Source organism: Manis pentadactyla, chromosome 2, assembly GCF_030020395.1.
Source record: "Manis pentadactyla isolate mManPen7 chromosome 2, mManPen7.hap1, whole genome shotgun sequence".
NCBI classification, from domain to species: Eukaryota; Metazoa; Chordata; class Mammalia; order Pholidota; family Manidae; genus Manis; species Manis pentadactyla.
In genome coordinates, this window is record NC_080020.1 from 91,377,169 (window position 1) to 91,404,342 (window position 27,174).

Here is a 27,174-nt window from a genome sequence, read left to right on the forward strand (position 1 = left end):
TAGAAAACCCTGAAGACTCCACCAAAAACTATTAGAACTAATAACTTAATTCAGCAAAGTTGCAGGATACAAAATTAATACACAGAAATCTGTTCCATTCCTACTCACTAAAAATAAACTAGCAGAAAGAGAAATCAGGACAACAATTTCATTTGCAGTTGCATCAAAAAGAATAAAATACCTAGGAATAAACCTAACCAAGGAGTTGAAAGACCTGTACTCTGAAAACTCTAAGACACTTGAGAGAAATTAAAGATATAAAGAAATGGAAATCTACCCTGTGCTCATGGATAGCAAGAATTAATATTGTCAAAATGGTCATCCTGCCCAAGCAATTTGCAGACTCAATGTAATCCCTATCTAAATACCAGTGGCATTTTTCAATGAACTAGAGTGAGGAGTCCTAAAATTCTTATGGAACCAGAAAAGCAGTCCTGAAAAGGAAGAACAAAGCTGGGGAGATTACGTTGTCTGACTTCAAGCTCCACTACAAAGCTGCAGTAATCAATACAGTTTGGTACTGTCACAAGAACAGATCCGTAGATCATTAGAACAGAATAGAGAACTGAGGTATAAACCCACACACATACATGTTCAATTAATACACAATAAAAGAGAAAAGACAGCTTCTTCAATAACTGGTGATGGAAAAACTGGAAAGCTAAATGCAAGAGAATGAAACTGGATTACTGTCTAACTCCATACACAAAAGTAAACTCGAGATGGATCAAAGACTTGAATGTGAGTCATGAAACCATAAAACTCTTAGAAGAAAACACAGGCAAAAATCTCTTGACTGTAAGCATGAGCAATTATTTCTTGGACACATCTCCTTAATCATAGGAAACAAAGTAACTGAACAACTGGGACTACATCAAACTAAAAAGCTTCCATACAACAAGGGACACCATCAGCAGTACATAAAGGCAACCTTCAGTATTGGAGAATATATTCTTAAACAATTTATCCAATAAAGGATTAACATAAAAATATATAAAGAACTCTTACATCTCAACACCACAAAAACAATTGGCCTGATTAAAAAATGGGCAGAGCTGAACAGACATTTCTCCAAAGAAGAAATACAGATGGCCAACAGGCACTGAAAAGATGCTCTATATTGGTAATCATAAGGGAAATTCAAATCAAAATCACTTCATACCAGTTAGAATGGCCACTATCCAAAAGAAAGAAATAACAAGTGTTGGCGAGGGTATGGAGAAGGAAACTTCCTACACTGTTGGTGGGAATGTAAATTGGTGCAGCCACTGTGGAAAAAATATGGAAGGTCCTCAAAAAACTGAAAATAGAGATACCATATGACCTAGTAATCCAGCTTCTAAGAATTTACTTGAAGAAAAGAAAATCCCTAATTCAAAAAGATATATGCAGTCCTATGTTTATTGCTGCAATATTTACATTAGCCAAGATACGGAAGCCACCAAAGTGTCCATCAATAGATGAATAGATAAAGAACATATATACAATGATATATATATACAATGGAATATTATTTGGTTCAGCCAATAAAAGAGAGAAATCCTACCTTTTGTAACAACATGGATGGACCTAGAGGGTATTATGCTTAGTGAAATAAGCCAGGCAGAGAAAGACAAATGCCATATGATTTCACTTATTTGTGGAATCTAAGAGCAAAACGAAACAAAAGAAACAAAATAGTGATAGACTTATGGACACTGAGAAGTGACTGGTGGTTACTGTGCAGGAGGGGTTGGGGGCGCGCTGAGTGGGATAAAGGGGCACAAAAGTTCTCAATCATAATATAAGTTGGTCATGGTAATGGTAGTACAGCATGGAGAATATAGTCAGTGATTATATAACATCTTCCTGTGTTGACAGATAGTAAACTGCACTAGTGAGAGTGAGGATTTAATAATATGGGTAACTGTTAAACCACTGTGTTGTATACTTGAAACCAATATAAGATTGTATATCAATTATACATCAATTTTTAAAAAGATACTAATACTAGAGGAGAGAAGTAGCTAATATTTCAAATAGATCCATTCTGATAATTACAAGGTGGGGGGGAAACTAAATAAAAAGCAAAAGAAAATTTTGCGAGAAGTCAAAATCAACCAAGTCCTTTAAAAAAATGTTCAACTTCCTTGAAGATACATCTACGTAAAACTAATTCCTAAAGCTGTCCTAATCCAAACTGTTTTGGGATCAAAAACTAAAGATAGTCCTCATTTTATAGTTAGGGAAACTAAAGAAATAAAGGACTTGCTCTGGACCAAACATATTGCAAGAATAAGAAGTAAGGTTTGTAACAGACTACACATAGACTGAAGTTGTTAACTTCTTAACTAGTAAACTAAGTTGTTAGTTAGTTGTTAAGGTAGATGCTAGTCTACCTTATTATTTCTAGTCAACTGCTAGATGACTGATACTTATATTAGTATTATGAATTCTTCATTTTTTTACCCATTTATTCTTTGTTATTTGGCTTTCTGATATATTGTCCATTATGTTTTATATAATTCCATGAGCTAGACATAATCAATACCATGAATTATGAAAGGTTCTAGCAAACACCTCGTAAAATACTACTGCTGTATAGATATTAATTAATGATGAGAGTTGAGCAACATTTTATACACTCAATATTGTTATTTATCATTTCAAAGAATAAGTCTTGAAAGGAGGACAGGAATTTAGGTGACTTCCTTCCCTGTCCTACATTTTGTGAGCATCTAGGGAACATGTATAACAATATTATTAAATACTTTGGAACTTACATCTTTCAGTATTCTTGTGGACTTCACAATTCCTTTGCCCCCTGAAATATGCAAAAAGTAAAATTTTTTATCTGCAAATTATAAGAATACTCAAGGAGGTCTGAAATAATATGTGCATAAACAATTGTAGCTAAGTGATTTTTAACTTGTGTTATTTTGTATTTTATGTAGTAAAAACAGGCCAGTGAAATACATTACTCTTTAATATCTTCAAATATATATAATCCTACACCTCCAGTTGTTGTTTTTTTCTACTATTGATTTTTTAATATTTTTAGATAGACAATCCTTTCCTGCCAGTAAGTGACCTTGGGTGAGTCAACCACCTTCAGGTTCTGCTTTTCTCATCCATAAAATGAAGTGCTTAGACCACATGATTTCTAAAGTACCTTTTAGCTCAGTTATTCTCATAGGAAAATAGGTGCATGCATAAATATTCTTACATGCAGCTACCTATAATAACAAAAATGTAAAACTGGAGATTATTTGGCTCAATGTTGTGATTTTTATATTGATGAAGGTCTAACATAATTGGTATGGTATACAAATGGCTGGTCTTCAAAATCAACTGGGTAAGCCATGAACTGGCCCCGGGAACATTCTCTCTCCAGCATGCACTATTAGTAGCTCTACTCCCAGACCAGATCCTATGTTACCGGTTCGGCAGCTCCCACCCTGCTTCATCATTCTGGACAGATGACTTGTTTTCTTCATGGTAATTTTCATTGCCCACGACTCATCATCTTTCTTAATGTCTGATTTTAATATCTATTGGACTTAGGGTCAGAATGTTCTGTCTTATAATCAAATTCTGACTTCCTTTCCCTAATTTTTTATGATCAAATGATAATGGCTCAGCACCTCTCTTAAGAAGTCCTTTATATTGTTAACACCTACTAAAACATTCACTGAGTATTACCAGGGAAACAAAAATCCATTTGACTTCTTTACCTTTCAGTATCTTTAGTTCCATCCTGACATATAGTAAGCAAAACAGGACTAAGAATATTATAATTTAATTAATATATTCATTCATTCAATACATTGCTGATACATGTCTACTATATGCTAAGCACTATTCTAGACATTCAGCATTTCCCTTAGAACATTCTGTGATAATAGAAATGTTCTGAATCTACTCTGTCCAACACAGTAGCCACTAGCCAGATATGGCTATGGAGCCCTAGAAATGTGGCTAGTGGGTCTCTGGAACTGAATTTTTAATTGTAAGTAACGTAAATTGAAAGAGCATATTTAAAGTTGTTTAATGCTATATCTTAAATATATATATACATATATGTATATGTGTGTGTTTGTGTGTGTGTGTATATATATATAATTTTGTTTTTTAAACCAGACTCATAGATTTGATGATAATTTTGTTTTTTAAACCAGACGATAGAGAACAGATTGATGTTTGCCAGAGGCAGGGGTTGGGGGTTAAGGAGCAAAGGAGAAATAGGTTTTGTAGGAGCTTTTTTTGTTTAAATCAATTTTTAAAAATAAAAGTATTTAAATAAAGGTATTTAAAATTCTGTCAACAAATTTTTTTAGATGCACAGAGTCACTTAGCTATAGGAAGAGGTAAATGTGCATCATTCTCCCTGGAAAGCAATCTTCCTAAGGGTGGCTATTGATTTCTGTCTGCATTCTGGAAGATTTTTGTGGCCTTCCAACAATTCAATCAATATCATCAACAAGCCCAGCAGGAATTTAGCTTTCTCTTGAATTTTGGAAGGTTCGCAGTGCCATTCACTCCTCATTTAGATCTGCAGTTGCATGAGCCTAGTTTCTACATGTGAACATTGTATTTTAACAATGACATTAGATAATTTCCTTGAAAGTTCAGCTAGTATGAGACAATCATTGTTCTAATCACTTAATGTTTCCTACAAGACAGATGCCATTACTGTCCCCATTTTACATATAATGGGGATCCAGAGAAGCTAAGCAACTTGCCTAGTAATTACTAACATTTAGAGAGCTCTTTCCACCTGTCAGGCACTTTCCACTCGCTGTGTACTAGGTTCTTCACATTGGCTTAATTTAATCTTCCATGATGTAAGCTATATTATTATTTACATTTTTATTTATGTGGAGGCTCAGGTGCAAACAGGTCAAGTAACTTATTCAAGGTCACAGAGATGATGTAGGGCAGGCTTGGACAGTCCCTTACTTAGAGTTGTCTCAGTTCCGAACCATCATGCTATCCTGCTTCTCAAGACATATTTTCTTAGAATAACTTGGTTATTTGTGGGCTTAGATATGTTGTGGAATTTTCCCCTTCAAAACTTAGATGAATTGCCTAAAAATTATTATTGTGCTATGTTAGTAACTTTAAAAGGAAAAAAATAGCCACATGTGGCTCTTAAGGCTTCTACATACTAAAGATGGGAGACAAACAGTAAAGAAGTAATTTGAAAAATAACCAGGGTAATTTAAAGTAGTGTTAAGAGGTAAGAGGGAACTAAAACAGGAGGATGTCATCTCTGTTACCTCCTGGAGTCAAGGAGGGGAAGAGAAGGATGGGGTGTGAGGTGCCACTACTTTGGAATAAGGGTGATCAAGGGAAGACCTCGCTGATGAAGTGACACGTGACCTGGGACTGGATGATGAGCAGAGAGCAATACAAAGAACTGGGAGAAGACTATTCCCAGAAGGTCCGGGAAATGCAATTGCCCTAAAGACGGAATAAGCTTATTGTGCTGAGGCAAAAAAAGAAAGCCCGTATGTCTGAAGCAGTCTGTGCAAGAAAAGTGTACAGAGCTGGAGAAGGAGGCAGGGGCTAGCTAGGTCACAAAGGCCACTCTTGACCAGAATTAAGGCAAGTAGGAAGCCACCACAGTCTTTTAAGCAAAAAAGTGACATGATGTGATAATATATTTTTAAATGATCTAAGTGCTTCCTGGAGATTAGATTGTTTATAGGTAGATAAAAGTGGAGGCAGAGGTCCAGGTAAGAAATTATTTCACTTGCCAGTGTGGCCTAGGGTGGTAGCACTGAAAATGGTAAAAGTGAAAGATTTCCAGATATACAGAATTAGTACAATAAACTGATTACTCTCTAAGCATCACATAGCATTAAATCCCTTTACACTTCAATATAAGGTTGAATTTTTGTTTATCAATCTAATATTGCCTACAGTTACCAACTCTAATAATGTTCCCTATTACTATTCATATAAACAAATGACGTTCATAGCATCAGAATGGTTTGTCAAAGTTTGATAGTTCAGGGAAATGCACCAATAAAAGCCTAGAAATGCTTGGTTTGAAAGAAAGGCTTTCATTTTTTACCATATACTGCAAATAAGATTTATCATGTTAGAGTTATGAGCTGATTATACGATGTCTGCGTCTCGATAAATTATTCCTGGCTTTCTACTTATGTGCAGTATGTGTGGTTTATTGCAGAAAGTAAAGCTGAGAAGAATTCCAGTACACATGTTCATGTAGGGGCTATACACATGTCTAGTCAGTGTATATAAGGATTTTTTTGTACCCTGTCTCTAGTGTCTTGGCATTACTTTTATTATGTCTGCAGTACTCGTGTAGATGAAATGCCACAACACATTCTTTTATTATTGTAGCCTCAACCGGCCTTTCTTTTTCTTTTTTTTTTTTTAAGAAAAAGCAATTACCATCATAAAAATTCCTTACTGGGGAGCTTTCCATATTGTGTTATCATTCCTTGAGCCTAATAATAGTGAATATAAAGAAAAAAAACATTTTTTCATGCTAAAATATCTAAGAAAGACTTTTGAGGTCTCTATAATGAGAAACACTTTAAGTCTGGAGGAGGTAAGGAAAAAAAGAAGTCAAGTTTTTTGGACTCCTGGTACATGTTAGTGATTTATAAATCATTGAATAGTTAAAGATAATTTGCAAATCACATGCACTTTTACCAATGCCTAAATACAGTTAAAGAACTCTCATTCTGTTATCTGTTGGGAGAATGCTAATGCCTATAATTGGTCATTGCCTGACCTGTATGTATTTCTATCCTGATAGGTCTATCTGCCTAAAAGCTAATTCTGTGTTTTCTGTGAAATCTTGCAGTGGTGTTATCAGGGAGATTGTGTTCCTTTTGGCACTTGGCCCCAGAGCATAGATGGGGGCTGGGGTCCCTGGTCACTATGGGGAGAGTGCAGCAGGACCTGCGGGGGAGGCGTCTCCTCATCCCTAAGACACTGTGACAGTCCAGCGTAAGTAGCTAAAGTAAGCCGGAGCCAACAAAAAGACACAGTTGGAAATGATTCAAAGCTGTGGTTTCACATGTTATCTGTAAAACCGTTTCACTAGTGAGCCGAGTGTTTGTCTTCAGAACAAGCAATAGCACAGGGAAGCAGAGAAGCCTTGTTAGACAGATTTTCTTTTTCTTCCTTTCCCTTTACTGTGTAACTAAAAAGAAAAAAGAAAAGCATTGTGTATCTGTCCCAGGTAGAGCCAGACTTTTAATCTAGTAATAATCAGATAGATTTCCTTCTGTAAAAACTACTGAATTATGGATGAATCCAGGTCTGGTCTTAGCTACATTACCATTATTCCCAAGAAACCTAAATTCTTTTCACATGTCACATAAAATTATTATTGCTACATTAGTATTAAAAGGACCAACGAGAGCACTCCAAGGGTTGAAATGCCTTGATTCGCATCACAAATCACAATGAAAAGAATACTGCCTATGTGTTCAAATAGTTTCCATTCACATGCCCCCATTAATCACTTTCTGGACTTGCCACCACTTTCCTCCACATGACTGTTTTATGCAGGTCCCACTGTTCTTCTCCCACCACCCTTTTTCTCCAGCCAGTGTCCGCCTGGTGCAAGGCCAGCTCCTTCAGTATTCTTTGCTAGCCATTTTGCCTCTTCTTCCCACCAATGCCTGTTACAGGCAGACTGGTCCTCTAGGTGGACTTCCCTGTCCTCCCAGAGACTAAACTGCTCCTTAGCTGCTGCAAGTCAGGAGCTCAGGTTGCAGGCCTTCTTTCCCAACTAACATTCGGTACAGAATGATGTTATGATTTCACTTCTGCCTTTCTTCCCCTTATGGGGTAAAACATGGTCAATTTTTATTTTTATTATTTTTCTCATTGTAACTCAGAATCCCTCTCTGTTTCCTCTCTAAGTGTCTCTTTTGTTCCCTTTTACTTTTTTTTAAACATGAATTTATTTACCTTTGTATTTGTTCTGTGTTTCCATTCTGCTTTCTATGGATTATTAACCTCCTGCTAAACAGAGCTCCCATCACCCACTCAAACCAGTCACACTACCACCAACCCTGCTACCTTGTTTTTGTCTGATCAACCCATTTCTCCCAGGCTGGTTCAAGCTGGGCCATTTCTTTTCCTTGTGCACATTCAGCATTCACTGATATTAAAAATATATTCAAAATGCAGCTTTCATTATACCATTGATATCAGTGAGCCAAAATTATAATTTAGACTTCATTTTTTCTAAACAAATATAAAATAACTAACCTAAGTTCAACTGTAAGCTATTGTAAATTAAAAACCAAAAGTATAGGACCCTATGATAATAAATAATATACCCAGATACTTAAGAGAATGATCCTGACCTCTTTTAAAAAAAGAAGTTAGTTTTTTCCATTCAATGTAGCATACCCAAATAACAGCATAAGGATTTCCCTAATGACAAATACTTTAAAAATTAATACATGTAAGCCAAATATTTAACATATACTTTTTCATTAATTTGAATGTAATATATTTATATCATGTAAAACCATCTGATTCTTAACTTAATTTTTTTAAACTTCATGTAATATTTGAAGTGAGATAGAAATTCATTTCTGCATTATTTACTTTGAAGTGAAGCTATTTCCAGAGAGTTTTTAGTATCATCTCCTTGTTTTCAGTCTGGAAAAACAAACTTTCCATTTCCTACTTGGCAAACATATAACATCAGCTCGTGGATTTTGTTGAATGTGATTTAAATGGCTTTTCACTATAAAGAAGTGATTTTTAAACTAATTATTTTAACTAAACACTCACTTACCACAATTTATAGAAAATAGATTTAATCACATTTTCTTAAGAATATAAATCATGACAATTTAGTACTGTAAAGTTATCCTTAGTAAATTGCCTTAATTTTTTACCATAATCATTATTGCTAACACTCACCAGCATGATTATGATTTTAATAACTAATAAAATGTCAAACTGTGTATTTTCTTAAAGTAAATGTTAATGTTTTCATCAAGCAATATATATACTCTTTATGTAGACAGATATATTCACATGTTAAACAAAATATGTTTTCAGACCTTCAGGAGGTGGAAAATATTGCCTTGGGAAAAGGAAACGGTATCGCTCCTGTAACACAGATGTAAGTAAACCAAACTCTGCTATGAAAAATTAGCTTACATTTGCCCCAGCGCAGGGAAATTTTTTGACCTGTAAGCTATTTTAATCATAAATTCATGTGTGTGAGGGTCACATGGATATTTTAAATTGTTAATGAATGGAACTGGCCTTGGGTCCATCAATTCCATCAACAAGCGTTGAGGGGAAGCTCCAGTACTAGGAGCAAATAAACTCTACCCCAGTAAGTATCCAGAGAGAGCCACCCACACTCACTGGTCCCCCAGCACTCTCAACTTCGCCACTACCATCTTTCTCAAGTACACCAGCATTAATCTCATTAAGTCCCTTATCCCATTTTGTGGTTGCCAGTGCAAGAAGCCCCAGACTCCCACATCATTCCTCATCTCTTGCCATGCAGTCTCATCAAGCTGTGCGTACCCCCTCTGCTGTTTGCTATCCCTTCCCTACTACTGAAACTCTTCAGTGCCCTCTGGAATTCATGATCCATCATCAGCAAAATCCCTCACATCCTGGCATCTCTGAATGTTCCTTCTCTTCCACCTTTTGGTTCTAATGCAGAGTGGCTCTCCTCTGAAGATGCTGCTCCCTCTGTTGCCCTCTAAAGGTGAGGACTTATGTTTTCTCCCTCAGCTCTTGAATGACTAGAAATGGATTCATATCTTCTTTATATCTCATTACTCCTTCCTGATAATTCTTCCTCCCTCCTATCTAAAAACTACAGCTTTTAATTCTATGTCATGAGTCTATTATACACTGTCCCTTACTCTCATGTTCTCCAACCCTATGCCTGTCTTAATTCTTGGTTACCTCATAAATATGTAGATGATTTTTCCAATACCTTCTCATCTGGATTTTTCCATAAGCATACAAATGTGATGTTAGTTCTCCTATCTTAAAAAAAACAAAAACAAAAAGCCTGCCAGTTATCCTTCTAACTTTGAAACAAAATTCCTCAAAAGAGTTACCTGTACTTTCTGTGTCCAATTCCTCTTATTTCTTCCTAAAATTGCTCATGTCTGTTTTCTGCTGCCATCATTCTAATGAAAATGCCCTTATAGTTTATAGAAATTATAGCTTAATTCCTGCAAAGCCTGTTATAATAACACTATAACAAATACTTGCTGTTGATTGATCTTAGAGGGTAAAAAATGATATTGCTGAAGATGTGGAGGGCTCCAGGCAGTAGAAGAGAAATAGTAGGTAAATAGAAATTTACATTGATTACATGGCAGAAGCAGTGATGGAAGGAGTAGATGATCAATTCCTTGAGGGAAGGAGCTCAAGATGCTGGGAAAAACAATGAACCCCACAAACCACCTTATAATCCTATTCTTAAGTCACACAGTGTTTATGTCATAAATTCCTACTGGCTTTACAGAACAAGTAAAAATCTAATGAAATCAAATAATATCAGGATTTTCCCCAAGAAATTAGATTTTTCAAGGAAAACTATTCAGCTCATTTAAATATAACTAAGACATTTATTAAACAGTTCCCTTGAATGTGTTTTCCCATTTATGATAATGGTTCCATAAGATGGGAACTATATTTTGTTAAGAATGTGTTCAACAGCAGACTAAGTATCTAAAAGCTTTTAATTTCAAATTCAACCCACGGCAAGTCCTCTTCCAATATTTCACTTGTTTTCTTCCCAAAAGCTCATGAGAAATAATGGCCAATGTAATATAAATCTGAGATATTGAACACATTGCCCAGGAAAGTTCCTTTAAAATTATTATCAGTTTTCTAGAGTGGATCACAAAATGCTACTCAGGAACAGGTCTGGCTTAAAGGGAGGCCATGCCTTACAAACACTGGTTCCATGGTCATTCAAGGTCTACATTTTAAAAAGTGTGGATTTTAAATAGCAAGTCAAAAATGCAGTGTTGTCTGAATAGCATTGATCATCTGTCCTCTATGCTTTCTGGGAAAGCGAGGACCAAAACTCATTGACATTCTCGTGAGTCTTTGATATGGCTGTAAATACCCTAGAGAAGAAGGAAGAGAGGGAGGGATTCCTGGTCCCATCAACAACTAGCCAGCTTTTTATTTTTTATATTTCAAACAAATACCTGTTCTACCTGTCTCTGGAGATAATTCAGGATGACTTGCCAGTAGTTTTTGGTGACTTCAAGGAGGATTTAGGATTTACTGATACAAAGGAAAACAAGTACAAGCAAAGGGTACATTAACTACCTTTACGTGCTTTCACAGGTTTGCAGATGACAAGGACATCAATATCCAGTTAAGTTTGCAGAGCAGTTAGTTATGTTGCTAAGAGCTTATGAGGGAAACAGTATAGGCTGCCACCCAGAGCCAAGTGGGAAGTCAGCCTGAGGCCTGCAGGGTGTCTGTGGGAGCAAAGCCCTGTCAGTGCTGGTTGATCTAGTAACTAACTGTCAGTCTAATTTATATACAGGCCAGGAGATTCCGTGGTATAAAAATGAATGAACAAATGGTACAAGGAAACCTTTTGAAAGACCATATTACCTATAAGTGAATTAAAGGGTCATAGTGGAATTGCCAGGACCTCTCAAGATTTTCCGCCAAATGTAGTCTTTGGTGGAAATGATTACAAATTAAGTCCTTTGGTGGCAAGTGTAAAGGGAGGAGAGCAACTTGGAGATGGTAGGGAGGGAAGAGAAGGGCAAAGCCACAGAGCATACCTAGCAGTGGCAAGTATAAAATTCTTTGGAGTTCCATGTTTTGTCTTTAATATCCTTATGAATTATGCATTCCACCCCATAATATGTCCTCTTTGTTTTAATGTGAAAATGAAGCACTGTTTTATTGGGAATTGATGTAGGAAGAAACACCCCTCTGTGCTGTGTTACTCAAAGCCAGTTTGGAAAGCCTAGTCCTGATGGAAAGGCACATACTGGCAATCACCAGAAGTTTCTTTGCTATATTTCTTTTTAAATGAGCCATTCTCTATTGTCATTTTGTGAGAAACATTCATAAGCTCTAATCCAAACCAAATACAACATCTACAGACCTATATAAGCTGTTTTGATTTACAATTATCCAAGGAAGATAACGCAGAAATGTAAAATGAAACAGCCACAATTCTTTGCTACATACAATATTTTTATACAAATGAAAAACTCTGACAAATATTTCAAAAATAAAGGTTCCATGTTCCATTTTCTATTGAATTATATAGCTCAAATCAGTAGAGGACATATGTTGTGCCAACCACATTACCACATGCATAGAACCCACCAGATTCCAGGGGGTATGGGAATGTATATTGTAGACATAGAAATATTCAAAATGAGAGGGTGGCCAAATGGGGAACTATAGTACTTGCACCTTCTTAGCATTTAAAAAAATTAAACTAAAAACTAATTGAAGAGAAACTCCTAAGGGGAAAATAGTGGTGAAATATATCTTCAGACTCTCCCCACCTGCAATTTGAACAGGGCCTTCTAAAAGTCAAGAAAAGAAAAGCATTTCTCCTCTGTGTGTCTTGAAGTAACCCAAATGACATCATTAACTAATCTCTCAATTGAAGTGATCCACCCATGTGCACCAACGCTAGCTCCTTCTATTCCCCTGCTCTTTGGAATGGCATGCTGGCATAAAACTCGGTATTTCTGATGCACTAGCAGAGATTTTGACCCAATGACCCACATGATATTTTGGCTAAATGGCAAAGATAGCTTGAAAAGTATTGCTGTGAAACAACTTCCCAGCAACTGAGGAAGGCTTAAATCATGACTCTTTTAAATATGAGGTGGGAAACACAACAAAAACAGTAACTATTCTGGAGTGGGGATCTTTTTTTGAGTTAGACTGGGAGAGCCACAGACTCTTTTCCAAGACAAATAGTAGTCATATACACAGTAGCACAAAAGGCTCTATCTCTGATATGATACTAAAAAGGTAGCATCATGTCAAGAATATTTTGCAGATGATATTGATTACATAAAGAATAAAATTCAATTGACCAATTATTAATAAATAATTGGTGCAGCACTAGGTAATATCAAGCCACTGAATATCTGAAAACCAAACATTTCCTCATCTCAATCACATCTGTGGAAATATTGAACCCAAAATGTTTCTACCTAGTCCTAAAGAACTGTGTATTCATAAAAAGAAATGCCTTTGACAAGTTATACATGACATCCATGTTGCTAAATCCAGTATTCAATTCTGAGCATTCATCTTACTTGATATTCACTAGGCTTCCATGACACAACTTTTTGGCTGTCCTTTTATATTACTACTTATTCTTTCTCAGTCTCCTTTGATTCCTATTCTTTTCTCTGACCTCTTAATGTTAGAGTACCTAGGACTTAATCCTTGATCTTTTCCTCTGCTCTAACCATAATCATTTCCTTGGTGATCTCATCCAGTTTCATTGGTTTTGATACTATTCATATATCATTCATATATCAAACTTATATTTTCATTCCAGACTTCTTCCATGGATTCCAGACTCATATCTTACCATTAATTATATTTTAATAGACATCTATTACTTAACATGTCCAAATGTTGTCTCCAAAACATTTCCATAGCCTGTTCCTCTAGCAGTTTTTCCCATCTCAGATGTCAGTCCCATCTGGCTCAGCTGAAAACCATCAAGTCATTCTTGATTCCTTTCTCTGTCTCACAGCCTATAGCCAATCTCTAAGGAAATCCCCTTGGCTTTGCCTTCAAAATATATTATAGATCTGACTAGTCTCACTGCCTCCATTGCTGCCATTCTATCTTTACTGGATTATTCTAAATAGCTTTTAAGTCAATATCCAGTTACTATTCTTGCTCTCAACATTCCTCAATATAGGAGGCAGAAGAGTCAGATTATATTCTTTACTCAGAACCCTTCAAGGGCTCCCAGTTTTACTTAAACCCAAAGTCCTTACAAAGGCCTGCAAGGTTTACACAATCTGGTCTTCTGTTACTTTTCTGAGCTCCTCTCTTACTACTTTCCTCCTCACTCTGTTCCAGGCATGTTCCTCTCCTTCCTTGTATGTGCTAGGTGTGCTCCCACCTTATGGCCTTTATATTCGCTGTTCCTTTTGCCTTGTAACTCTTATTCCAGAATATCTACCCAACTAGCCTCACCTTTACCCAACTGTCACCTTCTCAGTGAGGCCTAGCCTGAATGTCATATTTAAAATTGCAAGCCTCTCTGCTCTCTACAACCTTGGGACTTCTAATCCTCCTTACCCTGCTCTATTTCCCACCCACCATACCACCTCCTAATACACTCTATAGCTTACTTATCATCTTTAATTCTATTAAATTTGAATCTTGAAGTAATTACATGCAGCTTCAATTACAATAATCATGTCAAGTTACCGGCATTATTTATTCATTCACTCAACAAATAATAACAGTGCCTCCTATATATCAGACTGTGTTAGAGTAAGAAAGACAATCTCTGCCCTCAAGGATCTTATAATTTCCTGGCAAATCACCTAAGTGTAAAAAAATCTCAGTATAGAGTGATAGTGATATGATATGATAGAATAAGTATGGGATGCTATAAAAGCACATAGAATTGGCCCAAAACCTGATTAGAGATTTAGAGATTTCTTCCCATAGGAAGCTAGAGCTCTGAAGAGCAAATAGGAGCTGGCCAGAAATGAAGAAAGTGACAATGAGAGCAGATGGAAAATTAAATGAGAGGTTGGAAGTTAAAGAGTGTGATATTTATCTCAAGGCATTAAGACACCATTGAAAGATTTAACCTCAGATTTATGCTTTAGATGAGCACAGATTGGAGAAGGTGAGATTAAAATAGAACAATAAACAAGTCAAAAAGAATTTATGTATATGATGAGTACAGCTGGAGTGCTGAGCCATGTGCTGCGTGCTAGGAATGACAGTGGAGTCTAAAGAAGGCTAGCAGAAAATTAAGGACCTAACTTCAAAAAAAGTACATTAAAATTGAGGAATCAATGTGGTATAGGAAAAACAGTGAGGAGAAAGAAGGTGAGGGGATCAGAGAATGGAATGTATTTTAGTTTAAAATATGAGAAGTGAGACTGTTCTCAAGAATAAGAAATCTGGAGTGTGGCAAAGGAAGAATGTGCCTGACCTGGATTGGAGGGTAAGGAGTTCAAGGGTCTTCAAAGCTGAGAAATTTGGAGAATCTTCCATGTGGATGTCACTCATGACAACAGAACTTGGAGTGCAGAGTGAGACTGTGAACCATGTATCATACTCTTCAATAAACAAGGGGAAATGACCACCATGAGGTTAGTAGGAAGCAAAGATGAAGCTAGATAGTAATTTGAATGAATAACATGAATCTCAGAAGAACAGAGTTGTTACACAGGGTAGAAGAAATGAATACCCACTGGATATCAGACTGTTAGGTAGAAGTGAGGAAGCCAAACCCATTTCTCAATTCCCATCTATTTCCATGATTATATAATTATAAGGGTGGGCACACATTTTGGCCCTAATAACACAAGTGCATATGATATGAATAATGTATGATAAGTAACAGAATAAGAAAAAAGGTACCAGACATCTTATGCATATTGCATTTTACCCATGAACTATATTTTAGATGCTCAAATTATAGAACTTGCTATTGGCACGCTGACATTTCTATTACTAGTTTTGTCTTCTGTTTCAGCTTTCAGCAAATCATAAGGAGATACAGTTAGCATAACTATATCATGTATGTACAAATAATTAATTATGGGATTTTTTTCATTAAATGACTACTAGTTCAGAATTTGAGGCAATTCGGTTACCCACTGAAATTTGTTTTCATGCTATCCAGGTTAATAAAGCTGTCTGAGCATAAGTTGTGTAACTTAGGCCTTTTAAAATGTAATCTAATGTATGAAAATACAAGTTTTCAAAATACATAATCTAGCCCAGCACTGTCTAAGAGAACTTTTTTCGATGATGGAAATATTCTATATGTAAACTCTCTGGCCTGGTAGCCACCAGCCAAATTAGCTATTGAGCACTTGAAATGTGGCTAGTGTAACTGAAGAAAAGAATTTTTAGGTTTAATTAATTTAGATTCGAATAGCAAAACATGGCTAGTGGCAACTGTATTGGGCAGTACAAAGCTAGACAGTCTGGCTATGCAGCAGAAAAATAATTGTTATAAAGAAGATTATAAATATTATATATCATATTCTCAAAACAGACCAGTCTTAGATCATTTGGGGAACAAATGTAAGAGACTTCCACTTTTGGTAATGACAGAATGGGTTATTTGGACAAAAATCTTTTTAAAAATTACTGAATAAGATTTTTAAAAAATCTTAAAAATCAGCAAAGAGCTGACAAGATAGGGAAAGACTGTAGTTCAAATTCTGTGAGAAAGAGGAATCAAAAATGTAAGTGGAACATGAGAGCATCTCAAGTACATTTGCCCTGACAATGCTCGGAGGAAAAGAAGAGATAAACTGCTCAACTGTCTTTCTTAAATTTAAGGCAAGTTTTTCTCAGTGTTCCTCCTGCAGATTTCCTTCATGTTTCATTGGCCAGAAAAGGCCACTTGCCCACCCTTAACAGAGTCATGGGCAAAAGGGACAGGCTTACCATAATTGGTTTAGACTAATCCAGATTTGCCCCTAAAATTAGGTTAGGGTCACTTTCCCCGAAAAGTAGATTTCTGGGCAGATACCAGACTTCTGTTAGTGGGGCAGTAGGGAGTAATACATACTGGGTACATCACACATATGCGCCATGGAGCTCTTTCAGTTTCCATCTGTATTTGTACAGATAGCAGCAACAGTAGTAGTAGTAGTAATAGCAGCTGCTGACATTTATTGAGCACTTATTATGTACTAGACCTATTATTTTAACCAAATTTTCTTCCTGCACTGAGTTCTTCCTTTCTCTTTAATAGTGAGTTGGCTTGGTAAGATAGTTTAAATTTCCATTCTTTCAACATTAATCCAGAAAAACTGTACTAATTTAAAGTTTTGGTATAATCTCTTCTGTTACAACCTTGTTTCTGCAGTACAAATTAGCTCATAAATGATGAGTTATTTTGTGCCACTAAGTAATACAGCAGCTGAGGTTAAATACATTGATACAGATGAACAGCAGAAGACTGTACTGTTACATGGTGAGCATTCATCTCACATTCTTCTTTTCAATCAGTTTGGTCACATGCTCTGCCATAGAACTCTACTTAGTGTGTGTTTTTGCCTATTCTTTGTACATTGGCCTCTTGTCTCTATAACTCAGCAGCTTCAACCGTTCCTTATGAACTTGCTTGACCTTTTTTTCTTTTTTGGAAGATTAAGTCCCATGTTTACTCCAGTATTTATTTGTTAGGAACTTGCCATGTATTTTTAAATTGTTTTTATGAGAAGTTTTTAAAAATTAGAATTGTTACTGTTTTTGTTATTGTTCTGTCTTTGAGTTGTTTCCTCTAAGGCTGTTTTTCCCATATCCCTGTTATTTTTGGTGTGCGATTTTATAGAAAGGGATTTTTCAGGAATGTATGTATCATATTAGAGCAGAAGCTCTTATGCTTTAATAATCCATTCTAAAAGTTTCTATTACGTAGACTATATTATAGGACAGAGAATTTAATGATAAATCATGAAGGGTGAATTGCTTGGAGTTTACATTAAGTAATGCAAGCAAGGCTTCAGTATTTTCCTGTTAGCATAGTTACTGTAAGAGCATTATAGTGCTGTTGTATTTGTGTCCTTTATATTAACCTTGGTACTTTTTTCTAAATACATAATGGTTTAAATGTTCTCTTTTTTCTATAAGGCCTGGATGTCTGTTACATGTGGGCTACCATAATTTAAGAGATTGAAAAAAGTGTACTTGTCTTTTATCACATCAGCCTCCTGCCCTAGTGCATGTTTTACATAATTTAATCCAATGCACATCACATTTAGTGACTTTCTAAATGAGGTCTGAGAGAAAACTTTCCGTTTAGTTAGAATCTGTTTGACAGTCAAGAACTCAAAAACAATTCATGAGCATTTTTGTCTTGATCCTTTGTGACCTAAGAGGTTTTCTTGAGATTTTTATAGGGGTAATACAAAGGATGAATTCAAATGGTCCTGGAAGAAATTTCAAGTCCGTGCCTAGAATAAGATATGTCAGATGGTCAAATAGCAGGAGCGCCAGGATTCTTTATTTAGTGTTATAAATCTTTGAAGCTTGCTCCATGCTTTCTAATTTATGCCCATAATGTACATTATAATACAAAAGCTAGGAGATACTAGGCTGATTCACATGTATTTGATAGACTACCTGACTCCTTTTAAGATCTTGTAACCTATTCCACATAGTCTGTCAGTTTTCCATGTAGTATAGCAATGTTGACCCTTTCATTTCTTGATTGACCAGCCGGGATTACTGTATAGTTCTCATGTTTTTACACACAATAATTATCATTATTATTTATAATTTTCTGATTAGTGTTTAGTTGCTTCATTGAAATCCCTACTGAAAAACAGAATAAATTAGAAAATCAGAGGGAAGAAAAAAATACTATTAAACTGGGATTACGTTAAGTATGTACCACAAGGTTATTCTTCATTAAAGTGGACTACAGATTTTGCTTTGAATTTCCTAATGACCTGAGCAAAGAGGCAAACACTCTCAATTTTAAGATCCATAATGTCTGGTAGCCATGACAAAAGGAGATATATCCACAAAGGAACACTTCACTATTTTGAAGTGTTACTTCTCTTATGTGGATCCTTACACTGGTGAATAAGATTAAAACATAAAAAGCTGACCGTACTGTTTTTGCTTAGGTTGGAGGAGAAATTAGAACCTTGAACTGAGGTAGGCAACCAATCTTAGAAAGTGTCAAGCACAAAAAGATGGCCACACTTTCACCCTAAAGCTGATTTAATTGCTGCCACAGACATTGGAAGGGCACAGGAATGGTAGGAAGACAAGATCTGTCCAGTGGGGAAAAGGACAGCGTTCCTATTGATTCCTGTGTGCCTCCACCTCTTCAAAGAAAGAGATCTGCAGAGGTAGAAAAGGAAACATCTCAATCTTTGGAGGATTTTAAATAGGTCAAAAAGGGTTATGAGCTGAAAAACTGACCTGACCACTCTCAAGAGCAATATAATCAGCCTAGAGGCCAAAAGTATTCACACACTAGACTCTGAGGCTGATCATCTGCTTCAGAACGTACTGGATGGGCAGTTTGTTCTCATATCACCATTGGTGACCCTCAAAAGCCTTCAAAAGCAGCTAGACAAGCACTCGTTCTTTGACAATCATGTGATGGTCTTCATGACAAAATAGTACATAAAGGCAATAGCTGTAGCAGGAACAAATTAATATGCTTTCCATCTTGAAGCTGATGAGAAACCAGGAGAAGTTATTAAAGACATATAGGAGAATTGGATGAAGTTTTGTCTCACCATTAAACTAGAAACTACAATATAATACTTGAGATCATAAGCTAATCTAATGGATATGGCCTTTTGAAACTTGGATTTGAAAGGCAGAATTTTGTGGAAGTTATAATACCAAGGGTTCATTGAGAACACAGTCCCCCTCTTTGGATATAGAGATAAATGGTTAATAAGGTCCTGACAGTTTTTATAAATCTGTAAAGGTAGGAACTAATATGATTATCTGATAGTGCATTATGAAAAGTAAAGCCCCAGATCTGTGCTCAATCTTCTGAAAAGTGTTTGTTCAGGATTGCCTCAAAAATATACTTTGGATTATTATGTGTATACAGTTTCTTTTTTTACTGGCATAAAAGAATATGGACTATTCATCAGGTATTTCCAATTACCTGAGCAATTTTTCATACCAATAACTTCAAACTATCATGCAAAATGTTCTTAAGTGAGTAAAAATTGGTGTACACAGTATAACTATTTTAAGTAGCATAATTTATAGGTTACTATATGACTACATGACTTGAAAACTTGATTTTTATAAAGAGTAATAATATCAAGGTTATAGGCCAAACTTTTTATCACAGCTTAAAGAAGAAATATTAGCTACTATGAAAAGGACTTTTCTACATTTCTAAGATGAATTTCCTGGTGTTGCTTGCTGTTTTCCAAAACCAAGAGAATCCTTGTGTTTTTCCTACTTCATATTATTTGTGATTTGTGTATCTGCTTGATAATGTGACTAGGATAAAACTTCTGCTGAAAGAACCTAAGCTCCACTTTGGTTGGGTGGGAAAGTCATATTATTCTTGCATCTTAAAGATCTAATTTCCTTCTTTATTTTATGCATCAAAACTATAAAAAGTTATGGACTTAAAGGCAGTATAGCACAGAGAAGACAAGTAGTGACTCTACAGCATCTTACTATGCTGATGGACAGTGGCTGTAATGGGGTATGTGGTGGAGACTTGATAATGGGGGGAATCTAGTAACCACAGTATTGCTCATGTAATTGTATATTAATGAGACCAAAATTTTTAAAAAACTTATAAAGATGTAGGCAGTTTACAACCATAACCTGTTTGAAGAGAATGGCTTGAAAATTAGTCTAAATAAATGTACAGACTCAATACAAAAAAAAAGTTATGGGCTTAAAAAGGTTTTCCAAGTCATCTGTGGTCTGTCTTACTTCCAGTCTAATCTTAGCCTGCAGCAGAACCAGATAGCTGAGAACATTCTGAAACTACAGACCTTGCCCCCAGGGACAGGTTTGGGGTAAGTGATGACAAAGTAGAGTTGATCCATTATTAACATGTTAAAATCATGTCCCAATTTACAATTAGAAAACAAACATGTTTCAACAAATTTATTCTTATTAATATTATATATGACATTTATTATAGCGTATATGATAAAAATAACAGGAGCAATGTCATTAATCTTCTTCAGATTAATGAATTAGTATGTGCATCATGTTTTGAGAAGTGAGGAATAGTTTTTAAGACCAGAATAGAGCTCACTTATTTAATTTGTTCTGAAGAGGGATGTTTAAAAACAATGACAGAGTAAAACATTTTTTTTCCTTAACATTTTCATAGGTTTAGGAGAAAGGGCTGTACTACAGACAGATACATTTTAATTAAATTCAAGCTATATAAGGTATAGAAATAGCTTTAATTTTGAAAACTTGCATAGAAGATTATGGTATCAAATTGACAATTAGATTCAGGTTTGTCTGATAATGTAGGTTTATCAGGCTTTTCTTTTCCTTTTCTTTAAAAGTAAATGAAACTACAAAAAAAATGTCAGAAATTGTTTTAGGGAGAACAGGCAAGAAAGTTGAATCAGAACTGGGTTTGAGATGGTTTACTATATGCATTAAACACTAAATTTAATGAGATAATCTCTACCTGATAACTAGGAAATCAGGAATTTTGCTTGCATCTTGTAAGAGAGGGTGTGGAAACAAGGAATTGTGGCATCTCTGTGTAACTTAGAGAAAGATATCTTCTTGGTGAACAAACAGAAATACATCCTTTCTTTACTGTCCTATGTCAAGTGCATAACTTGTCAAGCAGAACAGGGGTTGGAAACTGAACTCCACTTATGTTCCTTCAAGTAACAGGGTGTAAGCAACTAAGAGTATGTTGCTGTATTGAAGAGGAAAAAGACAATTAAGTTTGGAGATTGCAGAAGGTTGGTCTAATATATTAATGAAGAAGCAAAAGTGCTTTTTGGCATGAAAGCAAGAAAGGTAGAAGCAGCAGAAGATGGGAAAGAGATAAGGGCCATAGAAGAGCAAAATGGCAATTTTTCTCATTTTACAATTTACCCTGAGGCTGTAGGAATCCTTATGTCTTCCAGCCTGCCCATCTTCTTTAGGAAGAGAGAAAATGGAAAGGAGAAAAAGTTTTCATTTTTGGCCTGCTTCTCACTCTTTATTGCCCATAAGATATTATATAGTATTTGCAGAATTTTCCTCATTTGTAAGACATTTCAGGATGTATTATCTTAAAGGTAATGGCATGTTGTATGTATTTTGTGAATGAGAGAAAGAAGGCACAAAGAAATTCTAGGAATCACCAAAGTCCCAAAAGACATATGGTGATTGAATGGGCTAAAAAGAACAAGACCATCTATATGTTTCCTACAAGAAATTCACTTTAGACCTAAAGGTACACACAGACAGAAGTTGAGGGAATGGAAAAGGATATTCCATGCAAATGGAAATGAAACAAAAGTTGGGGTAGCAATACTTAATATCAGAGAAAACTTTAAAACAAAGATTGTAACAAGAGAAAAAGAAGGACATTATATGATTGGGGGTACAATCCAGGAATAAAATAGAAAAATTGTAAATATCTACACACCCAAGGAGCACCTAAATATATAAAGCAAATATTAACAGACATAAAGGGAGAAATTGACAGTAATACAATAATAGTAAGTGATGTTATCATCCACTTACATCAATGGATAGATCATCCAGATAGAAAATCATTAAGGAAGTAGTAACTTTGAGTGACACATTAGAAATTACAAGAGAAAAACCAGAAAAAACACAGACATGTGAAGGCAAAACAGCTTGGTATTAAACACCAGTGGATCAATGAAAATACCTGGAGATAAATGAAAAATGAAACTACAACATTCCAAAATCTTTGGAGTGCAGAGAAAGCAGAAATACAAAGGATTATGAGACTACTATGAAAAATTGTATACAAAAAATTGGACAACTTAGAAGAAATGGACAAATTCCTAGACATATTCAATCTTCAAAGACTGAATCAGGAAGAAATAGAAAATGTGAACAGACTAATTATAAGTAATGAAATTGAATCAGTAATTTAAAAACTCCCAAGAAACGAAATTCAAGGACTAGTTGGATTCATAGGTGAATTCTATGAAACATTTAAAGAAGAGTTGATACCTTTCCTACTCAGACTATTCCAAAAAACAGAAGAGGAGGGAAAGTTTCCAAATTCATTCTATGAGACCAGCATCACCCTAGTACCTAAACAAAGACATTACAAAAAAAGAAAATCACAGAAAAGTATCACTGATAAAAGATGTAAAAATCCTCAACAGAATATTAAGAAACCAAATTCAACAATACATTAAAATAATCATTCTCCATGATCAAGTAGCATTTATTCCAGGCTGAGATGCAACAATGGTTCAATATCCAGAAATCAATTAACATGCTACAGCTTATTAACAAAATGAAGGATACAAATAATAGGGTCATCTAAAGAGATGCAGGAAAAAATTTGACAGAATTCAACATTCATTCATGATAAAATCTCTCAACAAAGTGAGAACAGAAGGAATGTGCCTCAGCATAATAAAAGCCACATATGACAACCCCACAGCTAAGATCATATTCAAAGGTGAAAAACTGAGAGCTTTCCTCCAAGATCAGGAACAAGGATGCCCACTTTTGCTACTTTTATTCAACATAGTACTGGAAGCACTTGCCACAGCAATCAAACAAGACAAAGAAATAAAAGTCATCCAAGTGGGTAAGGAAGAAATAAAATTGTCACTATTTACAGATGACATGTTGCTATACATAGAAAACCCTAAAGACTCCACCAAAAAACTATTAGAACTAATAAATGACTTCAATAAAGTCACAGGATACAAAATCAATATAAAGAAATCTGTTGCATATATTTACACTAATAACAAACTAGCAGAAAGAAAAAAATTAAGAAAAAAATCGCATTTCAAGTTGCATCAAAAAGAATAAAATACCTAGAATAAATTTAACAAGGGAGGTGAAAGATCTATATTCTAAAAACTATTAAGACACTGATGAAAGAGAGATGGCACAAATAAACAGAAGGATATGTCATGCTCATAGGTTGGAAGAATTAATGTCAAATTGACAATACTACACAAAGCAATCTACAGATTCAATGCAATCCCTTTCAAAATACAATAGCATTTTTCATAGAACTTGACCAAAAAATCCTAAAACTTGTATGGAACTGCAAAAAACCATGAATAGACAAAGTAGCCTTGAGAAAGAAAAAAGCTAGAGGTACTACATGCACAGGTTTTAAACTATACTACAAGCTATTATAATCAAAACAGTATGGTACCAGCACAAAAATAGAACAGAATACGGAGGCCAGAAATAGACCCATGTTTACACGGTCAATTAAAATACAACAAAGGAGGCAAGAGCATACAATGGGGAAAAGAGTATTCAATATGGTGCTGGAAAACTGGACAGCTAAATAAAATGAATGAAACTGGACCACTTCCTTAAACCATATACAAAAATTAACTCAAAATGTATTAAAGACCTAAATGTAAGACCTGAAACCATAAAACTCTTTAAGAAATTATAGACAGTGAACTCTTGGACACTGGTCTTTTTAAAGATCTCTCATCAGACAAGGACAACAAAAGCAAAAAATAAATGATTGAGACTATGTCAAACCAAAAAGCTTTTGCACAGTGAAGGTAGCCATCAACAAAACAAAAAGACAACCTAACGAGTGAGCAAATATATTTGCAAATGATGCATCTGATAAGGGCTTAATATAAAATACATAAAGAACTCAAACAACAAAACATCAAATAAGAAAAAAGAAAACAAAAACAATCTAATTTAAAAATGGGCAGAGGACCTGAATATTTTCCCAAAGAAAATATGCAGATGGCCAACAGATACATGAAAAGATGCTCAACATTACTAGTCATCAGAGAAATGCAAATCAAAACCACAATGAAATAAACCTCTCACACCAGTCAGAATAGCTACTATTCAAAAGACAAGAAATAACAAGTGTTGACAAGTATATGGAGAAAAGGCAGCTCTCATGGACTGCTTGTTGCAATGTAAGTTGGTGTAGCCACTGTGGAGAACAATGTGGAGGTATGTCAAAAAACTTCAAACAGAAATACCATACCATCCAGCAATTCCATTTCTGGGAAGTTACCAAAGAGAACGAAAACACTAATTTGAAGAGAAAACATGTACCTCTATGTTCATTGCAGCATTATTTACCAAGATTATACACCACTAAAATAGCCAAGATATGGAGGCAAATCTAAGTGTACATCAATAGATGAATGAATAAAAAAGATGTGGCATGTATACACATGTGTATCATGTAACATTATTTAGCCATAAAAAACGAATGAAATCTTGCCATTTGTGACAATATGGGTAGCCCTACAGGGTATTATGCTAAGTGAAATAAGTCAGAGAAAGACAAATCCCATGTATTTCACTTATATATGGAATCTTAAAACACAAACAAACAAACAGAACAAACAAAAGCAGAAAGATATAAGTACTGAGAACAAACTGGTAGTTGCCAGAGGGGTGAGATGTGGGGAGATGGGCAAAATAGGTGAAGAGAATTAAGAAAAAGAGAGTAAAAGGAAGAAAGCACAAAAAGATCTGGCACTTGCCAAGATCATCCCATTCTTTGGGACAAAACCAGAATTAGAACCCCTGTAATAGAAATGCAACTGGAAAGTTTATCAGCAGAAACTGAAATTTTTCTATAGCATTTTTCATGCTCCAGTAAAATTTTTTTTTTAGACTTATGTACTAATAAAAAAGTATTAAGTTTAGTCAAAAATAGGTGGTTTAAAACTATCAGCATAATTGGAAGCATAGCATAGTTTGTAGAATATGCTTAGGCCTCTGAAAAAATCAGTGTTAAAGAGGCTGATATTAATTTTTTTATTTCTATGAAAATACTAAGATCAAGAGGCTGAAACCTGCTGCTTTGCTCTCTGGATTTATGTGGGGCCCTACTGGTTGTTCTTGGAAGGACAGGATGTGCGTGGTAGTGTTAACACTAGGAGGCTGGAAACTTGTCATAACAATGAGTTGCTTATGCCTACCGTTGTGCTCTCAGGGTTTCTACACAGTGTCAGTATTTATTTTCCTTCTAGTAATTCAAAAAGCATTACTCCTTAAACTCTGCACTATTCCTAAACAGAACAAAAATATATTTTATATTTCTCCTTAAGAAATTATTCTTTTCTTTGATCACTCTCATTCTTTGGAATCAGCTTATACAACTCCTACTGAGCTTATTTCTACTCAACACAAATTCAGAGCATTCCTGAAGGAAATATTGAAATCAGAAGAAAAGAGCGCTAGCTCATATATTCTAGAAACAAAAAGGCATGTCAGCAAGTCCCTGAATCTACAGAGCCCTCAGAGCTTTTTTGCACTTTTTCCCTGAAATACTCCTTTCACAAGTAGGCGCATAAGTTACTCTCTCAGTTTCTTTTAACTCTGCTCAAGTGCCACTTTTTCAGAATTTCTCTGACCATACTATTTAAAACAACTTCCCTCTCACCTCACCATCAATCCTCTTTCCTACTTTATTTTTCTTCTTTCTCATCTCCAACCAGAGTGAACTCCATGAAAACAGGGACCCAATCTGTTTTGTTTTCTGCTTTATCTCGAGAGCCTAAGTGACACATAATAATCATTTTATATATATTTTCTGAATCAAAGAGAGACACCTAAGGCCAGTTCTTGGTGCCTGGTTTTAAGAAGACTAATGATGAGTTATGATGTGCCTATAGCAAAGCCATCAAGTCTAGATATCTTTCAGGGAGAGATTAGGTTTGCTCAGTGTGGATCCAGAAGAAAGGAACAAGATCACTGGTTTGTAGGAAGACAGATTTGGGCTAAAGTAAGAAAGAACCTGAAAATAACTGCAGCTGTCTGAAAAGTATTTGATCTTTCTATAGATGTTTGTAAAGATTATATGATCACTTTGGGGGTAATTGTAGCAGAAATTTAAGCATCTTTGCAAATTGGATTATAGTCTAACACCAGCTCTTAGAAATGTCTGATTCTGTGTTGACTCAAAAATTAATAATTTAGTTTGGTTCTTCTGCAAAATCCTGACAGACATTGCACCTGTTACGTTAACACCCTAAATCAGGAGTTGGCAAATTGCATCTCCTAAGCCAAATTTGGTCTGTCATCTCTTTTATAAATAAAATTTTATAGGAACACAACCCTGACCATCTATGTATTGTCTATAGCTTCTTTCACACTTGAGTTGGTAGTGCAACAGAGATGGTATGGCATGCAAAGTCTAAGATGCGGCGTTTACAGGAAAAGTTTGCCAACCTCTGCCCTTAACCAATAAACTGTCCGCAAAAACCCACACATGGAAACATATCTCTATTTAGCCTCTCAAATACTTCATCATCATTATTACTATTATTACTATTATTA

At 35.3% G+C, this 27,174-nt stretch overlaps 1 protein-coding gene across 2 annotated transcripts in view; it reads left to right on the forward strand.

Moving 5' to 3' along the window:
* ADAMTS6 (ADAM metallopeptidase with thrombospondin type 1 motif 6) overlaps positions 1-27,174 on the forward strand; it is a 310,955-nt gene that overhangs the window by 207,144 nt on the left and 76,637 nt on the right. For both annotated transcript variants that reach the window (XM_036887870.2, XM_036887871.2), the window contains exons 13-14: positions 6,821-6,966; positions 9,049-9,112. In XM_036887870.2, the coding sequence (XP_036743765.1) occupies positions 6,821-6,966; positions 9,049-9,112 (210 nt within the window). The remainder of the gene's footprint in view (positions 1-6,820; positions 6,967-9,048; positions 9,113-27,174) is intronic.